At 41.8% G+C, this 22,562-nt stretch overlaps 1 protein-coding gene across 7 annotated transcripts in view; it reads right to left on the reverse strand.

The window, feature by feature from the left end:
* Positions 1-1,211: 1,211 nt before the first annotated feature.
* TSC22D1 (TSC22 domain family member 1) overlaps positions 1,212-22,562 on the reverse strand; it is a 159,532-nt gene continuing 138,181 nt past the window's right edge. For 5 of the 7 annotated variants that reach the window (XM_017663823.3, XM_073212593.1, XM_017663828.3 and 2 more), the window contains 2 exons: positions 3,739-3,790; positions 1,212-2,573 (listed from right to left, as the gene is read on the reverse strand). In XM_017663823.3, coding sequence (XP_017519312.3) covers positions 2,316-2,573; positions 3,739-3,790 — 310 coding nt within the window. In that variant the 3' untranslated portion in view covers positions 1,212-2,315. Of the gene's footprint in view, positions 2,574-3,738; positions 3,791-4,183; positions 4,538-4,796; positions 4,858-22,562 lie in introns of those variants that run through there. The other 2 variants (XM_017663830.3, XM_017663829.3) reach the window with 2 other exon arrangements.

Genomic DNA, 22,562 nt, shown 5'->3' on the forward strand with positions numbered 1-22,562 from the left:
ATTTCAATATTACCTTAATGATACATTGATATGAAATATCCAAATTTTCCATAATTACCTTTGGCATCAAGGATTTTTCTTAAAAATATTAAAGATGATACAGCTAGATTTGTTAACATTTTTTTTAAAGGAAATTTAATTACTACCTGAGCATCCCTTTATTTAAGTCTAAGTTATATAACCTTCAAATTAGTATGACAAAGATGCTTTTAAGTTCTCTCCAAATTCTCCAAACTATCTTACAGAACTGCCACCAGCCTTGGAGGTCACCAGTTTATTGCTTTAACAAGAGCTCTGTCACCACACCTGCCCAGTTCTTCTCAGGGAGCTGGGACACTCCATTCACCGATCAACCTCCCCGCGGCTCTACCTTAGGGAAATGAAGGATTCAGAAAAATTAAGTCCTTGTCCTGCAAAGGGCTTAAATAAGCCTCCAAGCTGGGGAGTGCCCCAATTCCCACTGGTGGAGGGGTCTGTTGCTGAGGTTTTGTGGGGCCTGTTCACTAGCTGCTGACTCCTAGAACAGAGGGGGGCCCCTCAGGCTCTCTTCAGGTACAAAATTGCTTCAGGACTTTTAATCATGTTTTAGATTTTGACCTATTTTAATAGTCTAAAGGCATCAACCAGGTGGGACTCTCTTGCTGATCTGGTCCCACTTCAAATCCAGTAGAGGAAATCCCTGGAATCATCCTACCTTTTGCTTGGAAATTCTGAAAGTGGACTCAGTTCAAATTAGGAAAGGCATCCCAACTCAAGGGTGATGAGTTCTTAAAATAGAAATCAGTTTCTCATTTCCGTTGTTTGATCCTAGTGCTATTCAATGGCATTACATACAGAATAAGGTTCATTCCCCTCTCAATTGGTAAACATTGGAAACTTAAGACTTCCATGGACTCTTACAATTTGAAAGCCGCAGAATTTAGATATTACTTCTTTCAATGCCCCACCCACATCAGCTGTGAGGGAATGATGCCACTTGTGCAGGGCATACAGCTAGTCTGAAGAACTAAGCTCCTGTCTATATGTCTCTCTTCCCTTGCTGGTTGAAATACTGCAATGTCTATTTCCTTTTACTTTATAGTCAACTCACTAACAGTCCTATTTTGTTCAACCTTTTCACTCCCCTTCAGGGTTTTATCAAAATTTTAACTTTACTTGGAAATTGTTGTGGAAATGACTGCAATTATGTTGACACTGTAATATGAAAACACTTATCAACATTTTATATGCTTTATTGAAAGTTAACAAGTGCAACAGTTAAATACAACAACACCTTACAACTGTGTAGAGAACATGCACAGAAACATATGCATATAACTACTTACAGGTAATATGCAAAAACCCCTACTGGGAAATCACTACATTAGATAGAACTGGTCATTTTTCAAAGTATTCAACTGGCTCGATCAAGATTTCAGTGAACAGGGATTTACTTCAAGATATTCAGCAGCTAGAAGATTTCAGATTACACAAAGTGAGTAACTGTGCCAAATTTTTAAATTTCTTTAGGTGTGGTTTCTTTGTGTACCATTGTTTTACGGAGATCTCTATATAAAAGATAATCCACACCTCTTCAGACAGCCAATGAAACTTTTAAATTTCAATCTGTACAACCTAAATAGTAGTTACAGTCCTCTATTGTACAAAATAGTTACACTACATACACAAATATACAATATGCAAAACAACCTTCATGGAAAGGTAGCCTAGGTCTCAGCTACCTGTCACTGTTTAATCCCTCTGTTTTGAGTCATCTACTATTTCAGAAAGAGGCACAGTACTATTATGGGTTTTTTTGGATTTTAGTGACAGTAATGAACTGTTTCCCCTCATTTCAGGTGACACCATGCATCAGTCTTCACTTTCACCTCCCTTTCAAGTTCCTCATGGGGAAAAGAGGAGAGAGACAAGTCCAGTGGAGCGCCACTGCTCATAACCCCATACAGCACACTACCTGCAGGGAGGAGACAACTCTTGCAGGTAGGGGTGGGGAGCAGGGAAGGAAAGGAGAGGCACACAGCTCCTCAGCATGAATTAAACCATGTCTCACATATCTGCCAAGCTGTACGAGGTCTCAGTATATCCATGCTAATTCTCTGATTAACCTTTAATTCACCCAACTAAGACATTTCTTCAAGCCAAAAGCATATGAGTGTTTAATACTGGAGAAAAGAGATAATGGCATATGTCAGTCTCACGTCTCTTTTGCAGCGAGCAATGAAATGGGTGACTGTGGAGGCGGACTCCCCCTCCTACATCTTCGCGGGTCTGTTCAGTTCAGACAGCAGCAGCCAAGTCTGCGGAGGCACAGGAGGCTATGCAGTTGGTCCTGAGCCCTGGGACGCTGGCTGGGCGGGAGGCTGTGTGGTCCCCTGCGGCTGTGTGGTGGCAGGTGGGGAGCCAGTCTGCAGCTGGGCCTGAAACTGGGCAAGCTGCTCCGGACTGGCCAGTGTCTTCAGCAGATTGTTTTCCTGCTCCAGCTGGGAATTCTTCTCTATTAGTTCTTTGATTTGCTCTTTCAGGACCTCTACTTCCTCTCTAACCGCATACATCAAATGGCTTTTCACCAGATCCTGAAAAGGAGAGGGAAAAAAAAGGTTTAACGTACTATTTACTATTTCCCAGACTTTAAATTTCTAAACCAGTCTTTTTTTTTGCATGGCTCTCTCTGACCGTTGACATATCCTGTCTTTAGGGTTCATCTGAAGGCCCTTGGGGAAATCTACTGCATACAACCGCACTGCACAATACTCAAGTTTAATGTATAAAGCCATCAAGGCTTTTAAGGGTCTGTGCTTTCTTTGCAGCCCTTAGCCAGGAATACAGAGTCGGGTTTCCTACTCAAGATGGCAAAAGGCATCGGGATTCTGGGTCGCGGGGCAGGAAGCCGGCCGTCGGGATGTTCAGGCCAGCGGCGACGGTAACGCCTCCCTGCCCCCAAGCCCCTCCCCCCGCCCGCCGGACCGCCTCCCTCAGCACCGGCTGCAGCCAGTTCCTACAGAGCATGTTGCCGCATTTTCCTCCTGCCACCCCCACTTTTCGTGATTAAGCTGACATCACAGAAACCTGGGCAGACGTCGCAGCCAATGGGAGCTCGAGCTATTTATAGCTCGGAATTAAAGGTTCGGAATTTGCCTAGCAACAGTGGGCAGAGAATCCCGTGAGAAGAGCCACAGGCGCTGCTCCAATAACAAAGAACGGCCAAGGCGGAAATAAAAAATAGGAGAAATCCAGGAGCAGGCTGAGAAGGCAAAACTTTTCTCGGATTCTTCTTCATTATGCAGTAGCCTACATCACTGGGGATCCGCCTGTAAGGCCCTTTCCTGGCTTCCCGACACCGTGGGGCCCTCCCCCACTCCAGCTCCCTAGTAAAACCTTAGGATTCCTAGGAAAGCCACATCGCTAGAGACGTGTCCACGAACCAGGGATGCGCAGGGCCAGCGCTATCCCTAGCAATTCCACAGCAAAGAGGGACACCCTCTGAAAAATCCCGACGTTGTGTGAAATCGGTCTAGGAAAGGATAACATTTAATACCCTCACAGCCCCCTTTTTCTCTCCATAACGGCCATGGTACGTGACTTCATGCTGGCTGAATGGAGACAGTGCTGGCCTGGCATTTGCAAATGCATGAACCGCAATCCTCATTTTAACTAAGGTTGCAATGGTTCCATCCCAAGACATCTCGCTTTCTGTACTGTCCCCACATTAAGTACAAATCATTTTAAATCAGTACATACCATAGCTTGCTCAATTTTGTTGTCAATAGCTACCACACTTGCGCCAGAAGAACTGGAAAAGAGGGGGAAAAACCGATTAAGTGGAATTTAAACATCCAAGACAAAAAAGGATTTCAATCTGTCATGTACTAGTATCATTTTTAAAAATATTCTTTAATGCTATATAAAATATCACCCTCCAGAAAACACCAGCCAACCAGCCACTCTTAGTAACGAATATCCAAACATTTCCCTGTTTTAGTGAGCCACAAAGGGCTAAATTACATAATGTAGTAAAAGCCTGTTCTCTGGCCAGACCTGTGAAAAGGCTATTCTAAACATTTCAAAAAGCAACGACCAGGTCACCGAAGTCTCTCAGATATGGACAAAGGAATTCGCCTTTCACCTGCATTATTACAATTATCTCACGAGTAGATTTAAAGAAACTGTCTCAGCCGACATTTACCTATTGTCAAGTCTCACAGAGGCGTTTTCGGTCCCCAGCAAGGATGACAAGAAGGAAATTGAAAAATGTCTCAGTTGGTAAACTCCTAGATCCATCGCCACTGGTCTACACCATTGGGATTTCATGCAATTGCAGCCAAAAGCAACCTCACGGGAAAAAAAAAAAAAACCAGCTGCCTCGTTTAAGCTGGATAAAAATCTCCTAGCTTTCCGAAGCCCTGAGAAAAACAGAACAGCAGCCCTATGTAGCTTCTGCGTCTTGGCGATTCTGGGAAGATGTGGATCCCCACCGCTGCGCGAAGAAGCCTCACATTCAGGGTGCCGCTTTCCTAGCCCAAGGACTCCGGCTCCGTGCAGAATATATGCAAGGAAGAGCTGCGACGATTGGCCAGCACACCATCGGACCTGCCCCTTCTCTCTTCCCCGCCTCCCTCCCCACCCCCACTCCCCGTCCAGCCTCCAGATCCCGCTCTTGGGGTGGGCTGGCCGGGGCCGCCCAAGAGGAGCTGGTATGTGGGCTGCTGCAGCCTCCCTCGCCTCGAGAACCAGACCACTGCTTGGGCAGAAAACCGCAAGAGCCCCTGAAAAATACGATTGGGCCCGCACGTGCTTACGTTTAAGGGAGTCAGACCCCGACCCAGGAGCTGCCAGTCCCCACGGCTGCGGAACGCGAAAGCTTCCTATTTGCAACCAAAACCCTCTGAGCTACTGGGCATGCCCAGTAACACCGCTAAAACGGAGGAGCCCGAGTGTCTCAATTTCAGTTATCTAGTTCTTATAGGCAGCAATATAATGGAGGATTTTACAGGTGGTTTTATTTATTAGGATAATAACTGTACTGTCATATTTTTAAAATAGCCAGTGAGTTTTAGAGGCTAAAAAAAATCACATTTGCTTTTTCTGAAATACTACCTTTCCATGAAGTTATTTGTAGAAACAAAAAATTCTTTGCTAGGCATATATTATATATATTACATATATATATAAGGAATACACTAGATGAAATAAGGTGGATCTTTCCAAAATGTCCCTAAGGGCAATAAACCTTAAAATTGTGTCCCCCCTTTTTCCATTTATAGATAGAAAAGTCAATCTGCAGGTTGAATCTTACATAGACCTATTTTCAGTAAGTCCCTAAGGTGTTTGGAAATTAGGTGACAATTCTGCAAGTCTCAACCCTATGAGCCTTCTCACATCAAAGGGACTTTAATAAAGTATTTATTTCTCTCTTATGGGCACACTGACCGAATCTCTTCTCCAAACCAAAATCAAGTGACCTGGGTGTTAAATAGCTTAAACCGTTACTTAAATTTCCTCTACTAATTTAAAATATTTGCAAGGATGCATCAACTGAGGTTAGACTTTAATATACGAAAGATCTAAGGCCTTAATACATTTATTATAAAGTTTTCAATTCGACTTTAAGGCAAATTTAATCTCTACAATACTGCCCTCTAATGGCATAATGCTATAAAACCAGAAACAAAACAAAACAAAACCCTACGAATAGCCAAGGAGATTTCTCTAATCCCTAGGCAAGTTGCATCATCACAAGTAATTCCGACATAAAATTTGACCTTAGAACATACACATGTACCTATTCTATTTGCACACACACAATCACAGGCTTGTCTTTTCTCTCTCAAGCATTCTCCCTCAAGCAGCATTCTTTAATTTAGGAAATTTAATTGCTATCAGAGCCTTTCAGACATTCTTTTAAGTTGACCCACTGCTGGCAGGGCACATTTGGGTTTAGAAACTGTCCAAAGTCATTAGGAACCAAACCCAGTGAATGTGGTAGGTAATGAATTGGGCAATTCTCTTTTGGGTTAAAAATCAAAGTGTGACTAGCTATTAAAGCAATAACATTCTTTTTTTATTATGAGGTTCACATTATTCTTCAAATTTTGAGGCTTTACTTTTGAATAGCAAATACCATTTGTTAGCATATTTATAATTTACACAATTTATGTACTGTCTTAAATGGTAGAAATTTGAGAAGGTACTCATTTTCTGTAAAAAGAGACAGAGTAAGTGCAAGTTTAAAAATTCAGTTTGGGAAGCAGGTATGTGGTACCTATGTCTATGGATGCTAGACAGAATTATTTTTTACTATGTAATAGTTTCTATATTTTTTAAGTTAAAGTTATCACTAAAACTACCAATATAATTAGGCCCATTTACATATTTTAAATTAACTGCTCAGGAAAAGTTATTAAAGAATGCATCATCCAAACCTGTAAAAGGGAACTGAAAAAAAAAAAACTCTAAGGTTATATAAAGAAATGAATTTAAAATACCCAGCAGAAGTTTACAATTACTGAATTAACTGAATTTTATTTATTCATGATGTTCTTTAGCACAAACAGAAAGAAATAAGTTGGTTATGTTTCCATTTCATTCATGCCAAGTAATCATCCACTGTGTTAAGCCAAGAAGCCAACATAAGCAACATAATCTGGCTTAACCTATATCCCTACAGAGGGACATGATGATCATCTCCCATATTTTTCTATTTTAAATAAAGTTGAAAAAATCCTTTTACATGTGTCCACGAACCTCTATGTATTTCTGGAGAATTTTCAGGGCCAAAGGATATGAACCAAAAAAATGATCAGAAATATATTCCTTTTCATATACTTCACATAAATGTGCTAGATACCTTCATAACTAGGGATTAAAAACAGTTTTAGAGTAAAAGAGAGAGAATGAGATCTTCAGAGGGTTCCTCTGCCCCCAGGCTTCAGCTGAATACTTACTAGCACAGCATATGAGGAAACTCTCGGGCAGCGGGGACAGAGACACCCAAAAGCAGCAGACAGTACAATTACTGGAAATCACACAGGGTTGGGAATAGTTGATGTTAACACCAGCTTGAGTAAAACCACCTTGTAAACACCAAGCACCAGCTACTCAGAAGGATACTGCCAAAGTAGTGGAAGAAAATTAGTTCTAGATTGAAGGGTGTCATGGTCTCATATAAAGCAGTGTAAAAGGAAGCCTTAAAAAGATCAAACTGCTTCCAAGTAACTTAATTTTGTCCCAAAATAAAGCTCAAGGATATTAAATAAAATATAGCTGGCATCCAATAATTCGCAATGTTTGGCATCCAGTGAAAAGTACCAGGCATACAAACAAGCAGGAAAATATGACTCATAATGGGGAGGAAAATCAATCAGAATGACCCAGAAATGACAAAGATGAAATAATTTGTAGACAAGGACATTAAAACAACTTTTATAACCATATTTTATTAGTTTAAGAACATAGAGGAAAACCCTAGCTTATTAAGTAGAGGTATGGAAGCTATAAAGAATACCCAAAGTAGATTTATGAAGATGAAAAATACAATGTTTAAGAAGAAAAATATGCTGCATGGGATTAACAGCAGATTAGATAGGGCAGAAGAAATATTAGTGAATATTAGCAATAGAAATTATCCAAAATAAAACAGAGAGAGAAAAGAATTAAAAAAAAGAACAAATAAAGGAAGCATTATTGAACTGTGAGGCAATTTCAAGCAACCAAATACATCTGTACTGAAATCCCTAAAGAAGGGAAGAGGAAAGGAGAGAGGAAAAATATTTAACAAATAATGGTTGTTTCACCCAAATTTTATTAAAACAATAAATCTACAGGTCCAAGAAGCTAAACAAACCTCAAGCAAGGGAATTTTGAAGAAAACAGCAACAAGGTGTATTCATAATCAAATGGCTTGAAACCAGTGATTAAAGAGAAAAATATTAAAGGCAGCGAGAGAAAAGAGCTAAACTATTCACAGAGCAACAAAGGTAAGAATGGTAGCGAACTTCTGGTTGGACACAATACTAGACAGAAGACAGTGCAGCAATATCTTTAAAGTGCTAAATGAAAAAATTAGAAAACCTGTCAACCTACAATTCTATGCTCAGTGAAAATATCTATCAAAAATGATGGTGAAATTCATTATTTTTCAAAATTACAAAAGCTGGAGGGATTCATTACTGGCAGATCTGTACCTACTATAAGAAGGTTTAAATTAAGTTCTTCAGGCAGAAGGAAAATGATACTAGATGGAAATCTAGATCTACACAAAAGAATGAAGACCATCAGAAATGGTAACTATGTGGTTAAATACAAAAAAAAAATTTGTTCCCTATTTAAATCTCTTTTAAAAGGTAACTGGCTATTTAAAGCAAAAATAATAACAATGTATGGTTGGGGCGGTAGAGAGGCTATAACATATGTAGAAGCACAATGCATGTCAAAAATGGGAGAGAGAAGCATGCTGTGGTATGGTTCTTGCACTGCTTGAAAACAGACTGTGGTAAGTTAAAGAAAGATGTATACTTCAAACTCCAAAACAGCAACTGAAACAACACAGAGTTACAGCTAATATGACAATAAAGGAGACAAAATGGAAGCATAAGAAGATATACAATCTGAAAAAGACAGAATAAGAGGAAAAGGCGACTAAAGGACAGAATTCTTATAAATTGTAAAATAGATTAAAGCAATAATGACATTAAATGTAAATAGTTTCCATTAAGCACCTTAATTAAAGGGTAGGGATTGCCAGATTGGATAAGAAAAGGAAGATACAATTCTATGTTGCCTGTAAGAAATATGCTTTAAATATAAAGGCGCAATAGGTAAAGAAGCTGTAGAAGATATTCTATGTTAATAATCAAAAGCATGCTGAAGTGGCTGTATTATTTAGGCAGGCAGACTGCAGAGCTAAGACCATTTCATAATGAGTAAGGAGTCAATTCATCAATATATCATAAAAATCCTAAATTTTTTTACACTGACACTAGAGCTTCAAAATGCACCAATAATTGACAGAATTTCAAGGAAAAATAGAAGAATCCACAATTAAAGTTGGAGTTTTCAATAATCCCCTCAATAACTGAAAGAAAAAGCAAGCAGAAAATAAGGTTATGAACAGATGAGTAACACTGTCGACCACTTTTGGTTTTTGTAAACATTCCATCCAGTAACTGCAGAATAACACAATCTTTTTAAGCACACATAGTATTTTTACCAAGATAGACCATATTCTGAGCCATAAATCAAGTTTCAATTAATTTAAAAGGGTTCAAATCATACAAAGTATGTTCTCTGAACACAATGAAATTAAATTAGAACCCAATTACAGAAAATTATCTGGAAAATCTCCAAATACTCAGAAATAAAAGAACACGTATCTAAATAATCCACGGGTCAAATAAGTGATCACAAGGTTAAGATTAATTTGGAAGTATTTTAAACTGAATGAAAATAAAAACATGGCAAATCAAATTTATTTCAATAAATTTAGCAACTAAAATAGATGATTAAGCTCTGTATGTATTTTAAAAATTAATTTATAGTTTAAAATCTTCCAACACAAAAAAACCTCAGGCTCAGATGGATTCACTGGTGAATCCTACTAAATATTTAAGGAATAAATATTACCAATTCTACACAAACTCTTCCAGAAAATTGAAGAGGATGTAACACTTACCAACTCATTCTGTGGGGACATGATTTCCCTAATACTAAAACCGGACAAATACATCATAAAATAAAAAAGCTAAAAGAAAACTGTAAACCAATAGCCTTGATGACATAGATGCAAAAATTCTTAACAGAATTTTAGTAAATTGAATCTAACCATATACTAAAAAAAAAGAGGTAATAAATACTTCCTGACCAAATGTATTTATCCTGAGAACACAATATAAACATTCAAAAATCAATCAATGTGATTCATCCTATCAACATACTAAAGAAGAAAAATTATAGGATCATCTCAATAGACGCAGAAAAAGCAACTGACAAAATTCAACATCCATTCATGATAAAAACTTTCAGCAAAATAGGAACTGAACAGAATTCCCTCAACCTGATAAACGGCATATATAAAAACATTCATCTGACATCATAATGGTAAAAGAATGAATGCTTTTCCCTTCAGATTGGAAGCAAGGCAATAATGTCCACTCTCAGCTCTCCTAATTAGCATCATACTGGAGGTTAACAGCCATGCAATATGGAAGAAAAAAAAAGAAGAGACCTCCAGATTAGAAAGAAAAAAATAAAGCTATCTCTATTCACAGATAATAGTATTATTTATGTAGAAAATCCCAAAGAATCCTCAAATAAACTACTAGAGCTAACAAGAAGTATGTTTATCAAAGTCACAGGATGTAAGTGCAATATAGAAAAATCAGTTGTATTTCCATATAATGATACGAATAATTAAAAATTGAAAAGTTCCATTTATAATAACAAAAATACATGAAGTTGGTATAAATCTAACAAAATATGTACAAGAGCTACATGGTGTAATAGCCAAGATACAGAAGCATCCTAAGTGTCCTTTGATAAATAAATGGATAAAGAAGATGTGGAACACATATACAATAGAATATTACTCATCCATAAAATAGAATGAAATCTTGTCATTTGTCTCAACACAGATGGACCTAGCAGGTATTATGCTAAGTAAAATAAGTCAGAGAAAGATAAATACCATATGATTTCACTTATATGTGGAATCTAAAAAACAAAACAAAAAAAACAGAAATAGACCCTTAAACACAGAAAACAAACTGGTGGTTGCCATAGGTCATGGGGGCAGGAGGACAGGCCAAATAGGTGAAGGGGATGAAGAGGTATAAACTTCCAGTTATAAAATAAGTTATATGGTGATACATACAGCATAGGGAATAGAGTGAATAATATTGTAGTGTCTTTGTATGACAGATGGTAACTATCATAGTGAGCATTTCATAATGTATATAATTATTGATTCACTATGTTGTACGCCTAAAACCAATATAATGTTGTATACTAACTGTACATCAATTTTTAAAAATTAATTTAAAAAGGTAAAAAATCTATATGCTAAAAACTATATAATACATTGATGAAAAAAATCAAAGGGAACCAAATAAATGGTGAGATATACCAAACTCATTCGTTGAAAGACTCAGTTTTAACAAAGATGTAGAGGTGTTTCAATGCATATAGACAGTCATTTCAACAAATAGTACTAAAACAATTAGATAGCCATATACAAAATAAAAACAAACATAAAAACCCTAACTTGATCTATTCCACATAACTAACCTAAAATGGACCATCAAACTAAATGTAAAATCCAATACCATAAAACTTCTATAAGAAAACACAGGAGAAATCTTTGGGATTTCTTTACCATGGATTAGATAAAGAATTCTTAGATATGACACCAAAAGCTCAATCTATAAAAGAAAAGAAAATATATTGGACTTAACCAAAATGAGGACTTTCTGTTTTTTGAAAGATGTTATAAGAATGAAAAGACAAGTTATAGACTGGAATTAAATAGTGCAAGTCACATATGTGGAAAAACCTATATCACAAATATTTAAAGAACTCTCAAAACTGAATAGCAAGATACAAACAACCCTCCCCCTCAAAAAAATAGGGAAAGACAACTTTTCAAAATAAGCACATAGAAAAAATGCTAAACACATACTAAAACCATAATGAGAAACCTGTTAGAATGGCAAAAATAAATAAATATAAAAATACCAACTGTTGACAAGAATGCAGAACACCTAGAATGCTCATATACTGATGGTGGGATTTTGCAAAAATAGTTCAGCAGCTGCTTAAATGTTAGACACACTTTCCATAAAGACCAGTAATCCCAATCCAAGTTATCAAGTGAAATGAAAATACACATTCTCACAAAACTCTGTATGTGAATGTTTTGAGTGGCTTTATCATAGAAATAATCCAAATGTCCCCCAACCAGGGAATGGATAAACAAACTGTGGTACATCTACACAATGGGACACCACTCAGAAATAAAAAGAAACAAACTACTGACACACCTAACAACATGAACGATTCTCAAATATATTATGCTATTGAGAGAAGCCAGACTCAAAAGGCTGCAAACTATCTGAGAGAAGCCAGACTCAAAAGGCTGCAAACTATCTGATTCCATTTATGATATTTTAGTAAAGATAAAAAAAAAACAACAACACAGGGACAGAAAACAGATTAAGAAGTTTCCAGGGCTGGGATTAACATCTGAAATATAAAAAGAACTCATATGACTCAACACCCAAAAGACAAATAACCTGATTAAGAAATGGGGGAGGACCTGAACAGATACTTCTCCAAAGAGGAAATTCAGATGGCCAACAGGCACATGAAAAGAGGCTCCACATCATTAATCATCAGGAAAATGCAAATTAAAACCACAATGAGATAGCACCTCACACCAGTTAGAATGGCCACTATCCAAAAAATAAGAAACAACAAACGCTGGTGAGGATGCAGAGAAAGGAGAACCCTCCTACACTGTTGGTGGAAATGTAAATTGGTGCAACCACTCTGGAAAACAGTATGGATGTTCATCAAAAAACTAAAAATAGAAATACCATTTGACCCACTAATTCCACTCCTATGAATTTACCCAAAGAAAACAAAATCCCTGATTCAAAAAGATATGTACACCCCTATATTTACTGCAGCACTATTTACAATAGCCAAGACATGGAAGCAATCTACATGTCCATCATTAGATGAATGAATTAAGAAGAGGTGGTACATATATACAATGGAATATTATTCAGCCATAAAAAGAAAAGAAATCCTGCTATTTGCTGTTGCATGGATGGAGCTGGAGGGTATTATGCTCAGTGAAAAAGCCAGGAAGAGAAAGAGAAATAGTATACGATTTCACTTATTTTGGAATACAAAAACAAAGCAAAACAGAAGGAACAAAACAGCAGTAGACTCATAAGATACTGAGAAGTGACTGGTGGTGACCAAGGGGGAAGGGTTGGGATGGGTGCAGGTAGAGGGAAAGGGGGATAAAGGGGCACAATCATTCATAATCACAATATAAATTGATCATGGGGACTGCTGAACCATGGTGATGTACATTTGAAACCAACATAAGGTTGTATATTAAAAAAAAATAATAAGTTGCTAGGGCCTTGGAGTAAGAAAGAGGAGGTTTTTGTGGGTGATGGAACTGTTTCTTGATTGTGGTAGTAGTACATCCATCGTTGGTGTTTGTCCAAACTTGTAGAACTATATATTAAAAAGGGAAATTTTATTATAAGTAAGTATTCTTAAAATTTTTAAGAAAAAAAGTGGCTGCCTCTATGTGACATATTAGGGAGAATGAAAAAAAAATGAACTGCTAATATTTTCTCTATTAGTTCTATTTGTCTTTACATATATATATGTATCTTTTTTTATTGTGGTCCAAAACATTTAACATGAAATTTGCCAACTTTAAGTGTACAGTTCAGTCGTGTTAAGTATATTTACATTGCTGTGAAACAGATCCCCAGAACTTCTTCATCTTGCAAATCTACAGCGATACCCCATAAACAACTCCCTTTTATCCTCTCTCCTCAGCCCTGGTTACCACCACTCTACTTCCTGTTTCTATGAATCTGACCACTTCAGATATCTGTATATGTATTATTTTGATTTAAAATATTTTTGTAAGGCTGGAGGCACCAGGAGAAGGGGTGAACCTGCTAAACAAGTGCAGGCCTCACCAAACAAGGTGAAGAGACCAACAGGTTCCAGTCTGACAACATTCCAGAGCCTGATCGGATAACATTCCTAACTAGAGCCCTTCCCCCAAGCTAGAAGATTAGTGGTAACCTTCCAGTGCCTGGCTAAAGGCCAATGAGAGACCCCCACGTACCCTAGGTGAGCCAATCCTCGTGCCACTGTACACCTTTGCTCTCCCTCCCCCTGCCTTCTTTAAAAACTTGCTGCCTGCCCTGCTGGGCATGACTTCCCCGGCCTGTGACATCCAGACCAGGGAACATCACCCGAGAATTGTGTTCAAAAAAACTACCTGGCCCTTTGTTGCCTCTCTTTGCCTGCTTATTTTGGCTAGAATTTATCTCACATTTGGTGCAGAAACCCAGGAAGGAGCGTGAGCATGGGGCCCTGACCGGCCACCGGCGGCCCTGCCCCCTCCTTCCCCAACCCGGGACCTCAGCCTGCTCTCCGCTGCGTGGACTGTTTTCCAGTGAGTCCCTCAGTTTCACCTGGTCTGTCTCCCTTCCTAACTCCATTTCACCTGGTCCGTTAGAAATCGTAGCTATGTCCAGGTTGGGGCATCCAGCCCCTGGGCATCTGAGCCCCCCATGCGGGCATCTGGCCCGCCCCTGGCCCTGTGGTGGGGGAGACGTCCCTACCCCAGGCTCCCAGGACGTCCCCCATGACTTGGTGCCCTGGGATGCTGGGTGCTCCTCTCAGCAGGATTAGTTGGGAAGTGGCGCAGACATGGGGAACCACCCCTCGAAAGCAGAAGCTCAGACCCCGTTGCAGCTCAGACCCCATTGCGGTGTCTCATTTCTAATCTGGCTACTCTGTATTTGTCCTGGGAAGTTTGCAAACGGAAGCTGGTCTTTCTTTGCTCTGAGGCCAGGCCTCAGTATCTCTGGACAATCAATCTCACTGGCCCCCTGAGGGAACTTTCGATTTTGGCCTCCTCACCGACTTAACTAATTACTGCCATCGGAGCGGAAAGTGGAGTGAAATCCCTTATGTGCAGGCTTTTTGGACTCCGTGTACCTGCTCATATTTGTGTGTTAAGTGTGCTCCTTTCCAAGTTTTGTTGGCCCAGGCCTCCGCCAAGGACCGCCGAGCTCTACCCCTCCTATTACTGGGAGGCTCTTCTCTGATGGACTCGGCAGAGGATCTTGGCTACCCCCCATTCCTGCTCTTCTAGGCCCACCGCGGGGGCCAGCTCCCGTCCTCATTGTTCGTGTCCTCCATCTTGTTCTCCTTCTCTTCTGGTTTCTCCACCATCTCGTTCTCCTTCTCTTCCGGTTTCTCCACCATTTTGTTCCCCTTCTCTTCTGGTTTCTCCACCATCTTGTTCTCCTTCTCTTCCAGTCGCGCCACCATCTTGCTCCACAGGTGCCGACTACACATCAGATAAAGCATATAAAGCTCCCCCAAACCCCAGTTCCCTGCCTTCAAGCTCCACATCGATTCCCAGGTTGTATCCCCCACTACCAAGGTCACCCCCTCCATCCCCTCCTTCAAACCCGCCATCATCTTACGTGCTGCAGCTGGCGCCCAAATGGTCTAGCCCTCCTGTAACCCACTCTAAGTCACAGTGGTCTCAAGCTCACGTGATGGATCCTCTGAGGGAGGTAGCGGGGGCTGAAGGGGTAGTGCAGGTTCATGTTCCCTTTTCCCTGGCAGACTTGTCCCAAGTAGAACAGTGATTGGAGTCCTTTTCCTCCAACCCTGTAACATTCACTAAACAGTTTAAATATCTCACTCGAGCTTACAAGTTCACCTGGCACGATGTACATGTAGTCCTCCAATCCACTGTAACCCAGGAAGAATATGACCGTGTCACGTCAGCGGCACAGCACTGTGCCAATGAAGCTCATGCCACAGATGAGCGGGAACCTATGGGCAGAGAAGCTATTCCTCTACAAGAACCCCTGTGGGATTATAATTCTCCCGAGGGTGAAGCTTGCCGGGATCGCATGGTTAGCTACTTATTCGCAGGTATGAACTCAACTGCCCAAAAGGCTATCAATTATGATAAGCTTAGAGAAATTACCCAGAAACCGGATGAAAACCCATCAGAATTCCTCAAGCACCTAAAAGAAACTCTAGGAGCTTTCACTAAGATTGACCCAGCCTCAGCGTTAGGTTCCTCTCTCCTAGCCATGCATTTTATAACTCAGCTCCCGACATCAGGCGCAAGCTTAAAAAGGCTGAGGATGGTCCCCAGACCCCTCTAGGGGACCTGGTAGATATGGCATTTAAAGTCTTTCATGCCCGAGAGGACGAGAGCAAGAGGAGGTCAGCTGCCCAAATGGCAGAACAGACTCGCGCCATAACAGCTGCTCTGCAGCCAGCTTGTGGAGATCATTGGGGTGTCCCTGAAGATCGACTTGAACCTCTGGGCCCTTGCTTTCAGTGTGGTGAAGGGCACTGGGCACGGAAGTGCCCCAACCCACGCAAACCGACCAAACCGTGCCCCAGCTGCAGTAAACGAGGTCATTGGAAAGTAGATTGTCCACTAGGGGGTGGTCCTCCTCCGGAGGCAGAGCTCCATGGGGGGCAGATGCCCTCAAAGGACTACCCTTCAGACCTGCTGGGCATCCCTGAAGATTGAAGACGCCTGGACTCGGACACTCCGATCACCCTTGCCAAGCCCAGGGCTAAGCTGTAGGTAGCGGGTAAGCCCATCTCCTTCTTGGTAGATATGGGAGCTACCTACTCTGTTCTCCACTCCTTTAAAGGGCCTCTGAACCCTGCCAGGGTCTCCCTAATTGGGGTCATGGGAACCCTCTCCAAGGCTTTAGAGACGGGCCTGGTGGTCTGCACCTTCCAAGGCATCCCGTTTACCCATTCCTTTCTGGTCATGCCTTCCTGTCCTACCCCTCTGTTAGGATGGGATCTGCTCTATAAGTTAAGAGCCTCTATTTCCCTCCCACCTTTTAAATGCTTACAAGATACCAGAAACTCCCTCATTGCTTTGGTCGGCGAAGGAGAGTGAGACAATGGTAACCTGAGTCTCCTGACTTCTTGGACTGCTGTCAATCTGGTCGTGTGGGACATCACCACCCCTGTGGTGGCAAGCCACCACACCCCAGTTTTAATACACCTTGAAGACCCACCCCACTTCCCTTCTTGGCCTCAATTTCTTATTTCACAGGCTTACCAAAGGGGACTACAGCCTATTGTTAATCATCTACTCTCGCAGAAGCTTTTAGTACCGACTAACTCTCCAGGCAGTACTCCCATCTTGCTGGTGAAAAAGTCTTCTGGAGCGTATCGCCTCATTCAGGACCTCTGAATAATTAACAAGGCTGTTATTCCCTTACACCCAGTAGTGCCTAACCCATATACTCTTCTGTCTCAGGTCCCTTCCAGTACCTCTCATTTTACTGTACTAGACCTTAAAGATGCCTTTTTCACTATACCTCTCCACTCAGAATCACAGCTGCTACCTGCCTTCACGTGGGAAGATCCTAATACCTGTCGATCTAGACAATTAACCTGGACAGTTCTACCTCAAGATTTTAGAGATAGCCCCCATCTTTTTAGACAGGCCCTGGCAGAGAACCTCTCACGACATTCAATGGGCGAGAGTACTCTCCTCCAATACGTGGATGATCTTTTACTTTGCAGCCCCTCAAAGGAGGCCTCGGTCCTGGACACCACATCCCTTCTTAATTTCCTGGCAGACCTGGGGTACAGGGTATCCCCTGCCAAAGCACAGCTGTTTCTACCCCAGGTTACATACCTTGGGCTAACTCTAACTCCCACCACTAAAGCCCTAATGGCGGACCGAGCAGCTGCAATTAAAGCTCTCCTGCCACCTACTTCAGGAGCTGAGATACTATCCTTCCTAGGATTAGTAAGGTTTTTCAGACACTGGGTGCCTAACTGTGCCCTTCTGGCCAGACTGCTTTATGCGGCTGCCACAGAGACTCCTACTGGGCTGCTAACTTCACCCGCTGAGGTAGCTTTCAATCAATTGTGAGATGCGTTGCTCTCACCACTCCACCCCCTGTTGATGCTACCTGACTTAACTAAGCCCTTTACCCTATATGCAGCAGAGAGGGCAGGGGTGGCAACTGGAATGCTGGTACAGCCAGTGGGCCGGGGTGCCGTCCTGTTGCCTTTCTCTCCAAACAGTTGGATACCACCATCAGAGGGTGGCAGCCTTGCCTCCAAGCCCTGGCAGCTGTGGGAAGTCTGGCCCAAGAAGCCCTGAAATTAACGCTCCAACAGCCCATTACTGTGTATTCCCACACCGGTTACAAGATCTTCTGAGTCATAAATCCCTGGCCTCATTGAGTCCTTCAAGGGTACAGGAATTCCACCTCCTGTTTATTGAACATTCACAGGTAACCCTACAAGTCTCTCCACCCCTTACCTAGCCTCCTTGCTTCCCGTCAGCGATCAGGCAAATCAGCCCACTCATTCCTGTGTAGAGATTGTAGAAGCTCTTAGAAAACCTACAGAGGACCTACAAGACGTGCCTCTTGAAGACCCTGACTTGACCTTTTTTGTAGACGGAAGCTCCGTGAAGTGGGGTGACAGGGTGCGAAGGGCGACCTATGCAGTGGTGACTCTGTCGCAGGTGACAGAAGCAAACCTACTCCCATCTGAGACCACCTCCCAGAAAGCTGAATTCGTAGCTCTTACCTGAGCATTACAGCTGGCAGCTGGGAAGAGGGCCACAATTTATACTGACTCTAAATATGCCTTCCTGATTACACACACTCATGCTGCAATTTAGAAAGAAAGGGGCTTCCTCACCACTAAGAGAACCCCGATCATCAATGGTAGGGCTATCAGCCACCTGCTACAAGCCCTACAAAACCCCAAAGAAGTGGCCATTGTGCATTGTAAGAGACATCACACTAGAAATGATCCAGTAACTAGAGGTAATGCATTGGCAGATGCCATGGCCCGAAAATTAACATCCAGGTCTGAGCAACCCTCTGTGCTATTTCTTTCCCCCTCTCTATTGCCCCGATACCTCAATGATGAACAGCGACTGCTTCTACATCAAGGGGGGATGTTGAGAAATCAGAGATGGATATACCTTGGGAGACTAATTGCCCTCCCCCAAGCCCAAGGCAGAAATATCATATCCAAAATTCATCAGTTTCTACACATTAAGCCAGAAGCCATGTACTGGTTTCGCTCCCCATATTTGCCCCTTATAATCTCCGCAAGGCCATAGATCAGGTGCACCAAGGCTGCACTACTTGTCATCGTGTCTCATCTTAAGGTGCTCTGAAGATCCAGATGGCCCTCCACCAGATGAGAGGAACCATCCTTGGACAGGACTGGCAGGTCGATTTTACCCACATGCCTAAGCATAAAAAGCTCCGGTATTTACTAGTTCTAGTTGATACCTTTTCAGGGTAGATTGAAGCCTTCTCCACCAGCCAAGTTGGTAGTGGCACAGACATTGGTGGCGCATATCATCCCCCGCTTTGGCCTTCCTGCCTCGCTACAGTCGGAGAATGGGCCTGCTTTCGTCTCTCGGGTCACCCAGCTAATAGCCGAGGCTCTCAATATCACCTGGAACCTCCATATACCCTACCACCCTCAATCATCAGGTAAGGTCAAAAGAACTAATGGTCTCTTAAAAGACCAACTAACTGAGCTGTCTCTAGAGGTAAAGTTCTCGTGGCCCGATCTTCTCCCCATCGCTCTCACTCGGCTGCGTGCTGCCCCCTGGGGACTGGCTGGACTAAGTGCATTTGAGCTGATGTATGGCAGGCCCTTCTTACTAAACACAGGCCTGCCCGCTACCTCTCCTCCTTTGGCCCTCTACCTTCCTTACTTTACACTGTTGAGGCATCTTCTCAGAGAACCTGCAGACCAGCTCCTACCCCAACCTACGTCATCCAACAACCCAGGAGACGTAGCGATCCTTCAGCCAGGAGATGAGGTACTCCTAAGAGAACTCCAGCCAAAATCTCTCCAACCCCGCTGGACAGGGCCTTATACAGTAATCCTCACTACGCCCTTAGCAGCCAAACTACATGGGCACTCCTCCTAGTATCACCTTTCTAAGCTCAAACGGGCACCCAGACATGATGATTGGGTGTCTTGTGAAGTAGGTCCAATTAAGCTGCAGGTTAGTTGTGTCTACAACCAGCCAGATAAATAGCCCAGTAGTCTCCAGGCAGAGTTATTCTGCATGGAAGTTTAAGCTCCAGCTAACTCTTTACAAAATCAACCAAGACGTAGGCACCCAAAGTTGCCCACGTGTAAGCTGTCAAGCACTGATTCAAATACCAGTACACACATACATCTTAAACACTTTCTCAAACCCTCTGCTGTGCTTTCTGTATAACTAAATCTCTTATACACGTATTTTCCAGTCCGACATGTATGGGAGATGTCATCCTGAATTAAACACATGTAAAGTTCATGCAGTAGAAAAAACAGCAAGAAGAGCCTCTGACAACATGTTCTTCAGAATACAAGATAAGCTATACATTACCATTAGTGACCCATGAGATCCACGCTGAGAAAAAAAGAGTACAGAACAAGTTATACAATAGTTACCAATAGTTCCCACAGCACACAATATACATCAAGAGAAAATAAACCACTGTAAATCCCACTCTCATGGAAGTTCTAAACACCCAGGCACAGGTATCAAGTAATATTCTAAAAACAGAACAGGCACTAAAACAGAAAATGCAGTCAGACCCCTACCCCCACTCTCTACAACCAGCAGGAGCACCACTTTCCTGGGCCGGAGTCATTAGAGAAACAGTGCAAGGTTTCTCTAATGCTTCACATATCCTCAACAATGTGTCCAATTGTTTCCTCTGTGCCTCCCTCCAACGCCCCCCAGTAGCAGCAGTTCCCATTAGTTTTTTCCAAGCTCAACTAGTAAATTCCTCTGAAAAAAACTGTGGCCTCCCTTTAAGCGAAGTACCGATGTAGAAAACGAGCCTTAAGCTTGAAGCTTGACATAAGTCCAAAGCCACCAGGAAAATGGCACAAAACACCATTGTCCTCACTAACCTGCTACCTAACCCAGCATTCCACCATCTTGGAATTGTCAATGAAAAGCCAATGCAGACAATGGGTAACCGTAGACACTCCAATCTCCCTTCAAGGGGGCAGGCTCTTCTGGTGCAATACACTTACCCAATGCATCAACAGCACCACAGTAAAACCCTGCTTTTCAGTGATGCTGGTGCCCCAACTAACATTGTACAGCAAACCTGAAGTAAAACAAGCACTATACGAATAGTCTACATATCAAAACACTAGACAGAAGAGGGCAGTTTTTCTACCTGTGCTAATGAAAGTGGTCTTAGTTACTGCAGTGGCTGCACCCGCCACAAAGGCAGGAGCATTAAGCCATAGCCTAGTCAGCTCTCAAGGTCTAGCAAGTCAATTGGTGGCATTAGACGATAGAGTGAGCCTAACCTTAAAAGAAACTTTGACATCCCTTATTTCCCTCCAGCGACAACTTACTTCCCTTGCCCAGGTCACCCTTCAAAATCAGCGGGCCTTAGATTTGCTTACCACAGAAAAGAGCGGAACCTGTATTTTCTTGCAGAAAGAATGCTGCTACTATATCAATGAGTCTGGAGTCATAAAAGAAAGTGTAAAAAAACTACAAGAACTACAAAAAGACCTCCACAAAACACGAGTACCTGAAGGCAGCCCTTATGAGTGGCTTCAGTCTCCCATAATGGCCTGGCTAATGCCTCTGCTAAGCCCCTTAATAACAGTTTGTAGTTTACTCTTAACTGCCCCATGTGTTTTCAAGTTCCTTCAACAGCGCATAGCAAAAATGTCACACATTAAAGTTAATCAACTGTTGCTGCACAAATACTCACCCCTCCTGACTGAGCCTCCTCTGGCCGTCAACCAGCCTTAAAACCCCACCCCCCACAACGCCCCTTGTCAGCCAGATCGAGTTGTGGCCCATTATGACCAAAAAGCTGGAATGTAAGGCTGGAGGCACCAGGAGAAGGGGTGAGCCTGCTGGACAAGCTCAGGCCTCACCAAACAAGGCGAAGAGACCAACAGGTTCCGGTCTGACAACATTCCAGAGCCTGATCGGATAACATTCCTAACTAGAGCCCTTCCCCCAAGCTAGAAGATTAGTGGTAACCTTCCAGTACCTGGCTAAAGGCCAATGAGAGACCCCCACATACCCTAGGCGAGCCAATCCTCGCGCTGCTGTACACCTTTGCTCTCCCTCCCCCTGCCTTCTTTAAAAACTTGCTGCCTGCCCTGCTGGGCGTGACTTCCCCGGCCTGTGATAGCCAGACCGGGGAACATCACCCGAGAATTGTGTTCAAATGAACTACGTGGCCCTCTGTTGCCTCTCTTCGCCTGCTTATTTTGGCTAGAATTTATCTTACAATTTTAAAGTAAAAGCAAAGTAGAAAGCAGGCTATTAAAAAAGATATAATCCAAGAACTTAAAAACTTTCACTGAAAAGACCTAGAAATGCATATTTTTTGACTCAGTAATTGCTATATAATTTTATATAAAATGTAACACTGGGTTTGAATTTTAAACTATAATTATAAAGCTGTCAAGTTTGTTGATGACTAGCCTACAAGAGAACTAACTCAGATACACTGATACTATAGGTTCCCTAAATCCCATATAATTATGTATCTCACACAGTTCCCTAATCCCATGGTGTTGAAATATTTTTTAAAAATAAATGCTTACTTTAAAGTATAAGAATTTTAAAAATCCTAGCAGAATTATAATAAATGTAATAAAATTAAATGTATATTTAAATAATTTATAGTTTAAATTTAATCCTAATACATTTTATTTTTATACAGTAAAGAAGGTTCTCTATGTTCTTTCTGCATTTTTCTGTGTATTTTCTG

Source organism: Manis javanica, chromosome 9, assembly GCF_040802235.1.
Source record: "Manis javanica isolate MJ-LG chromosome 9, MJ_LKY, whole genome shotgun sequence".
In the NCBI taxonomy this organism is placed as follows: Eukaryota; Metazoa; Chordata; class Mammalia; order Pholidota; family Manidae; genus Manis; species Manis javanica.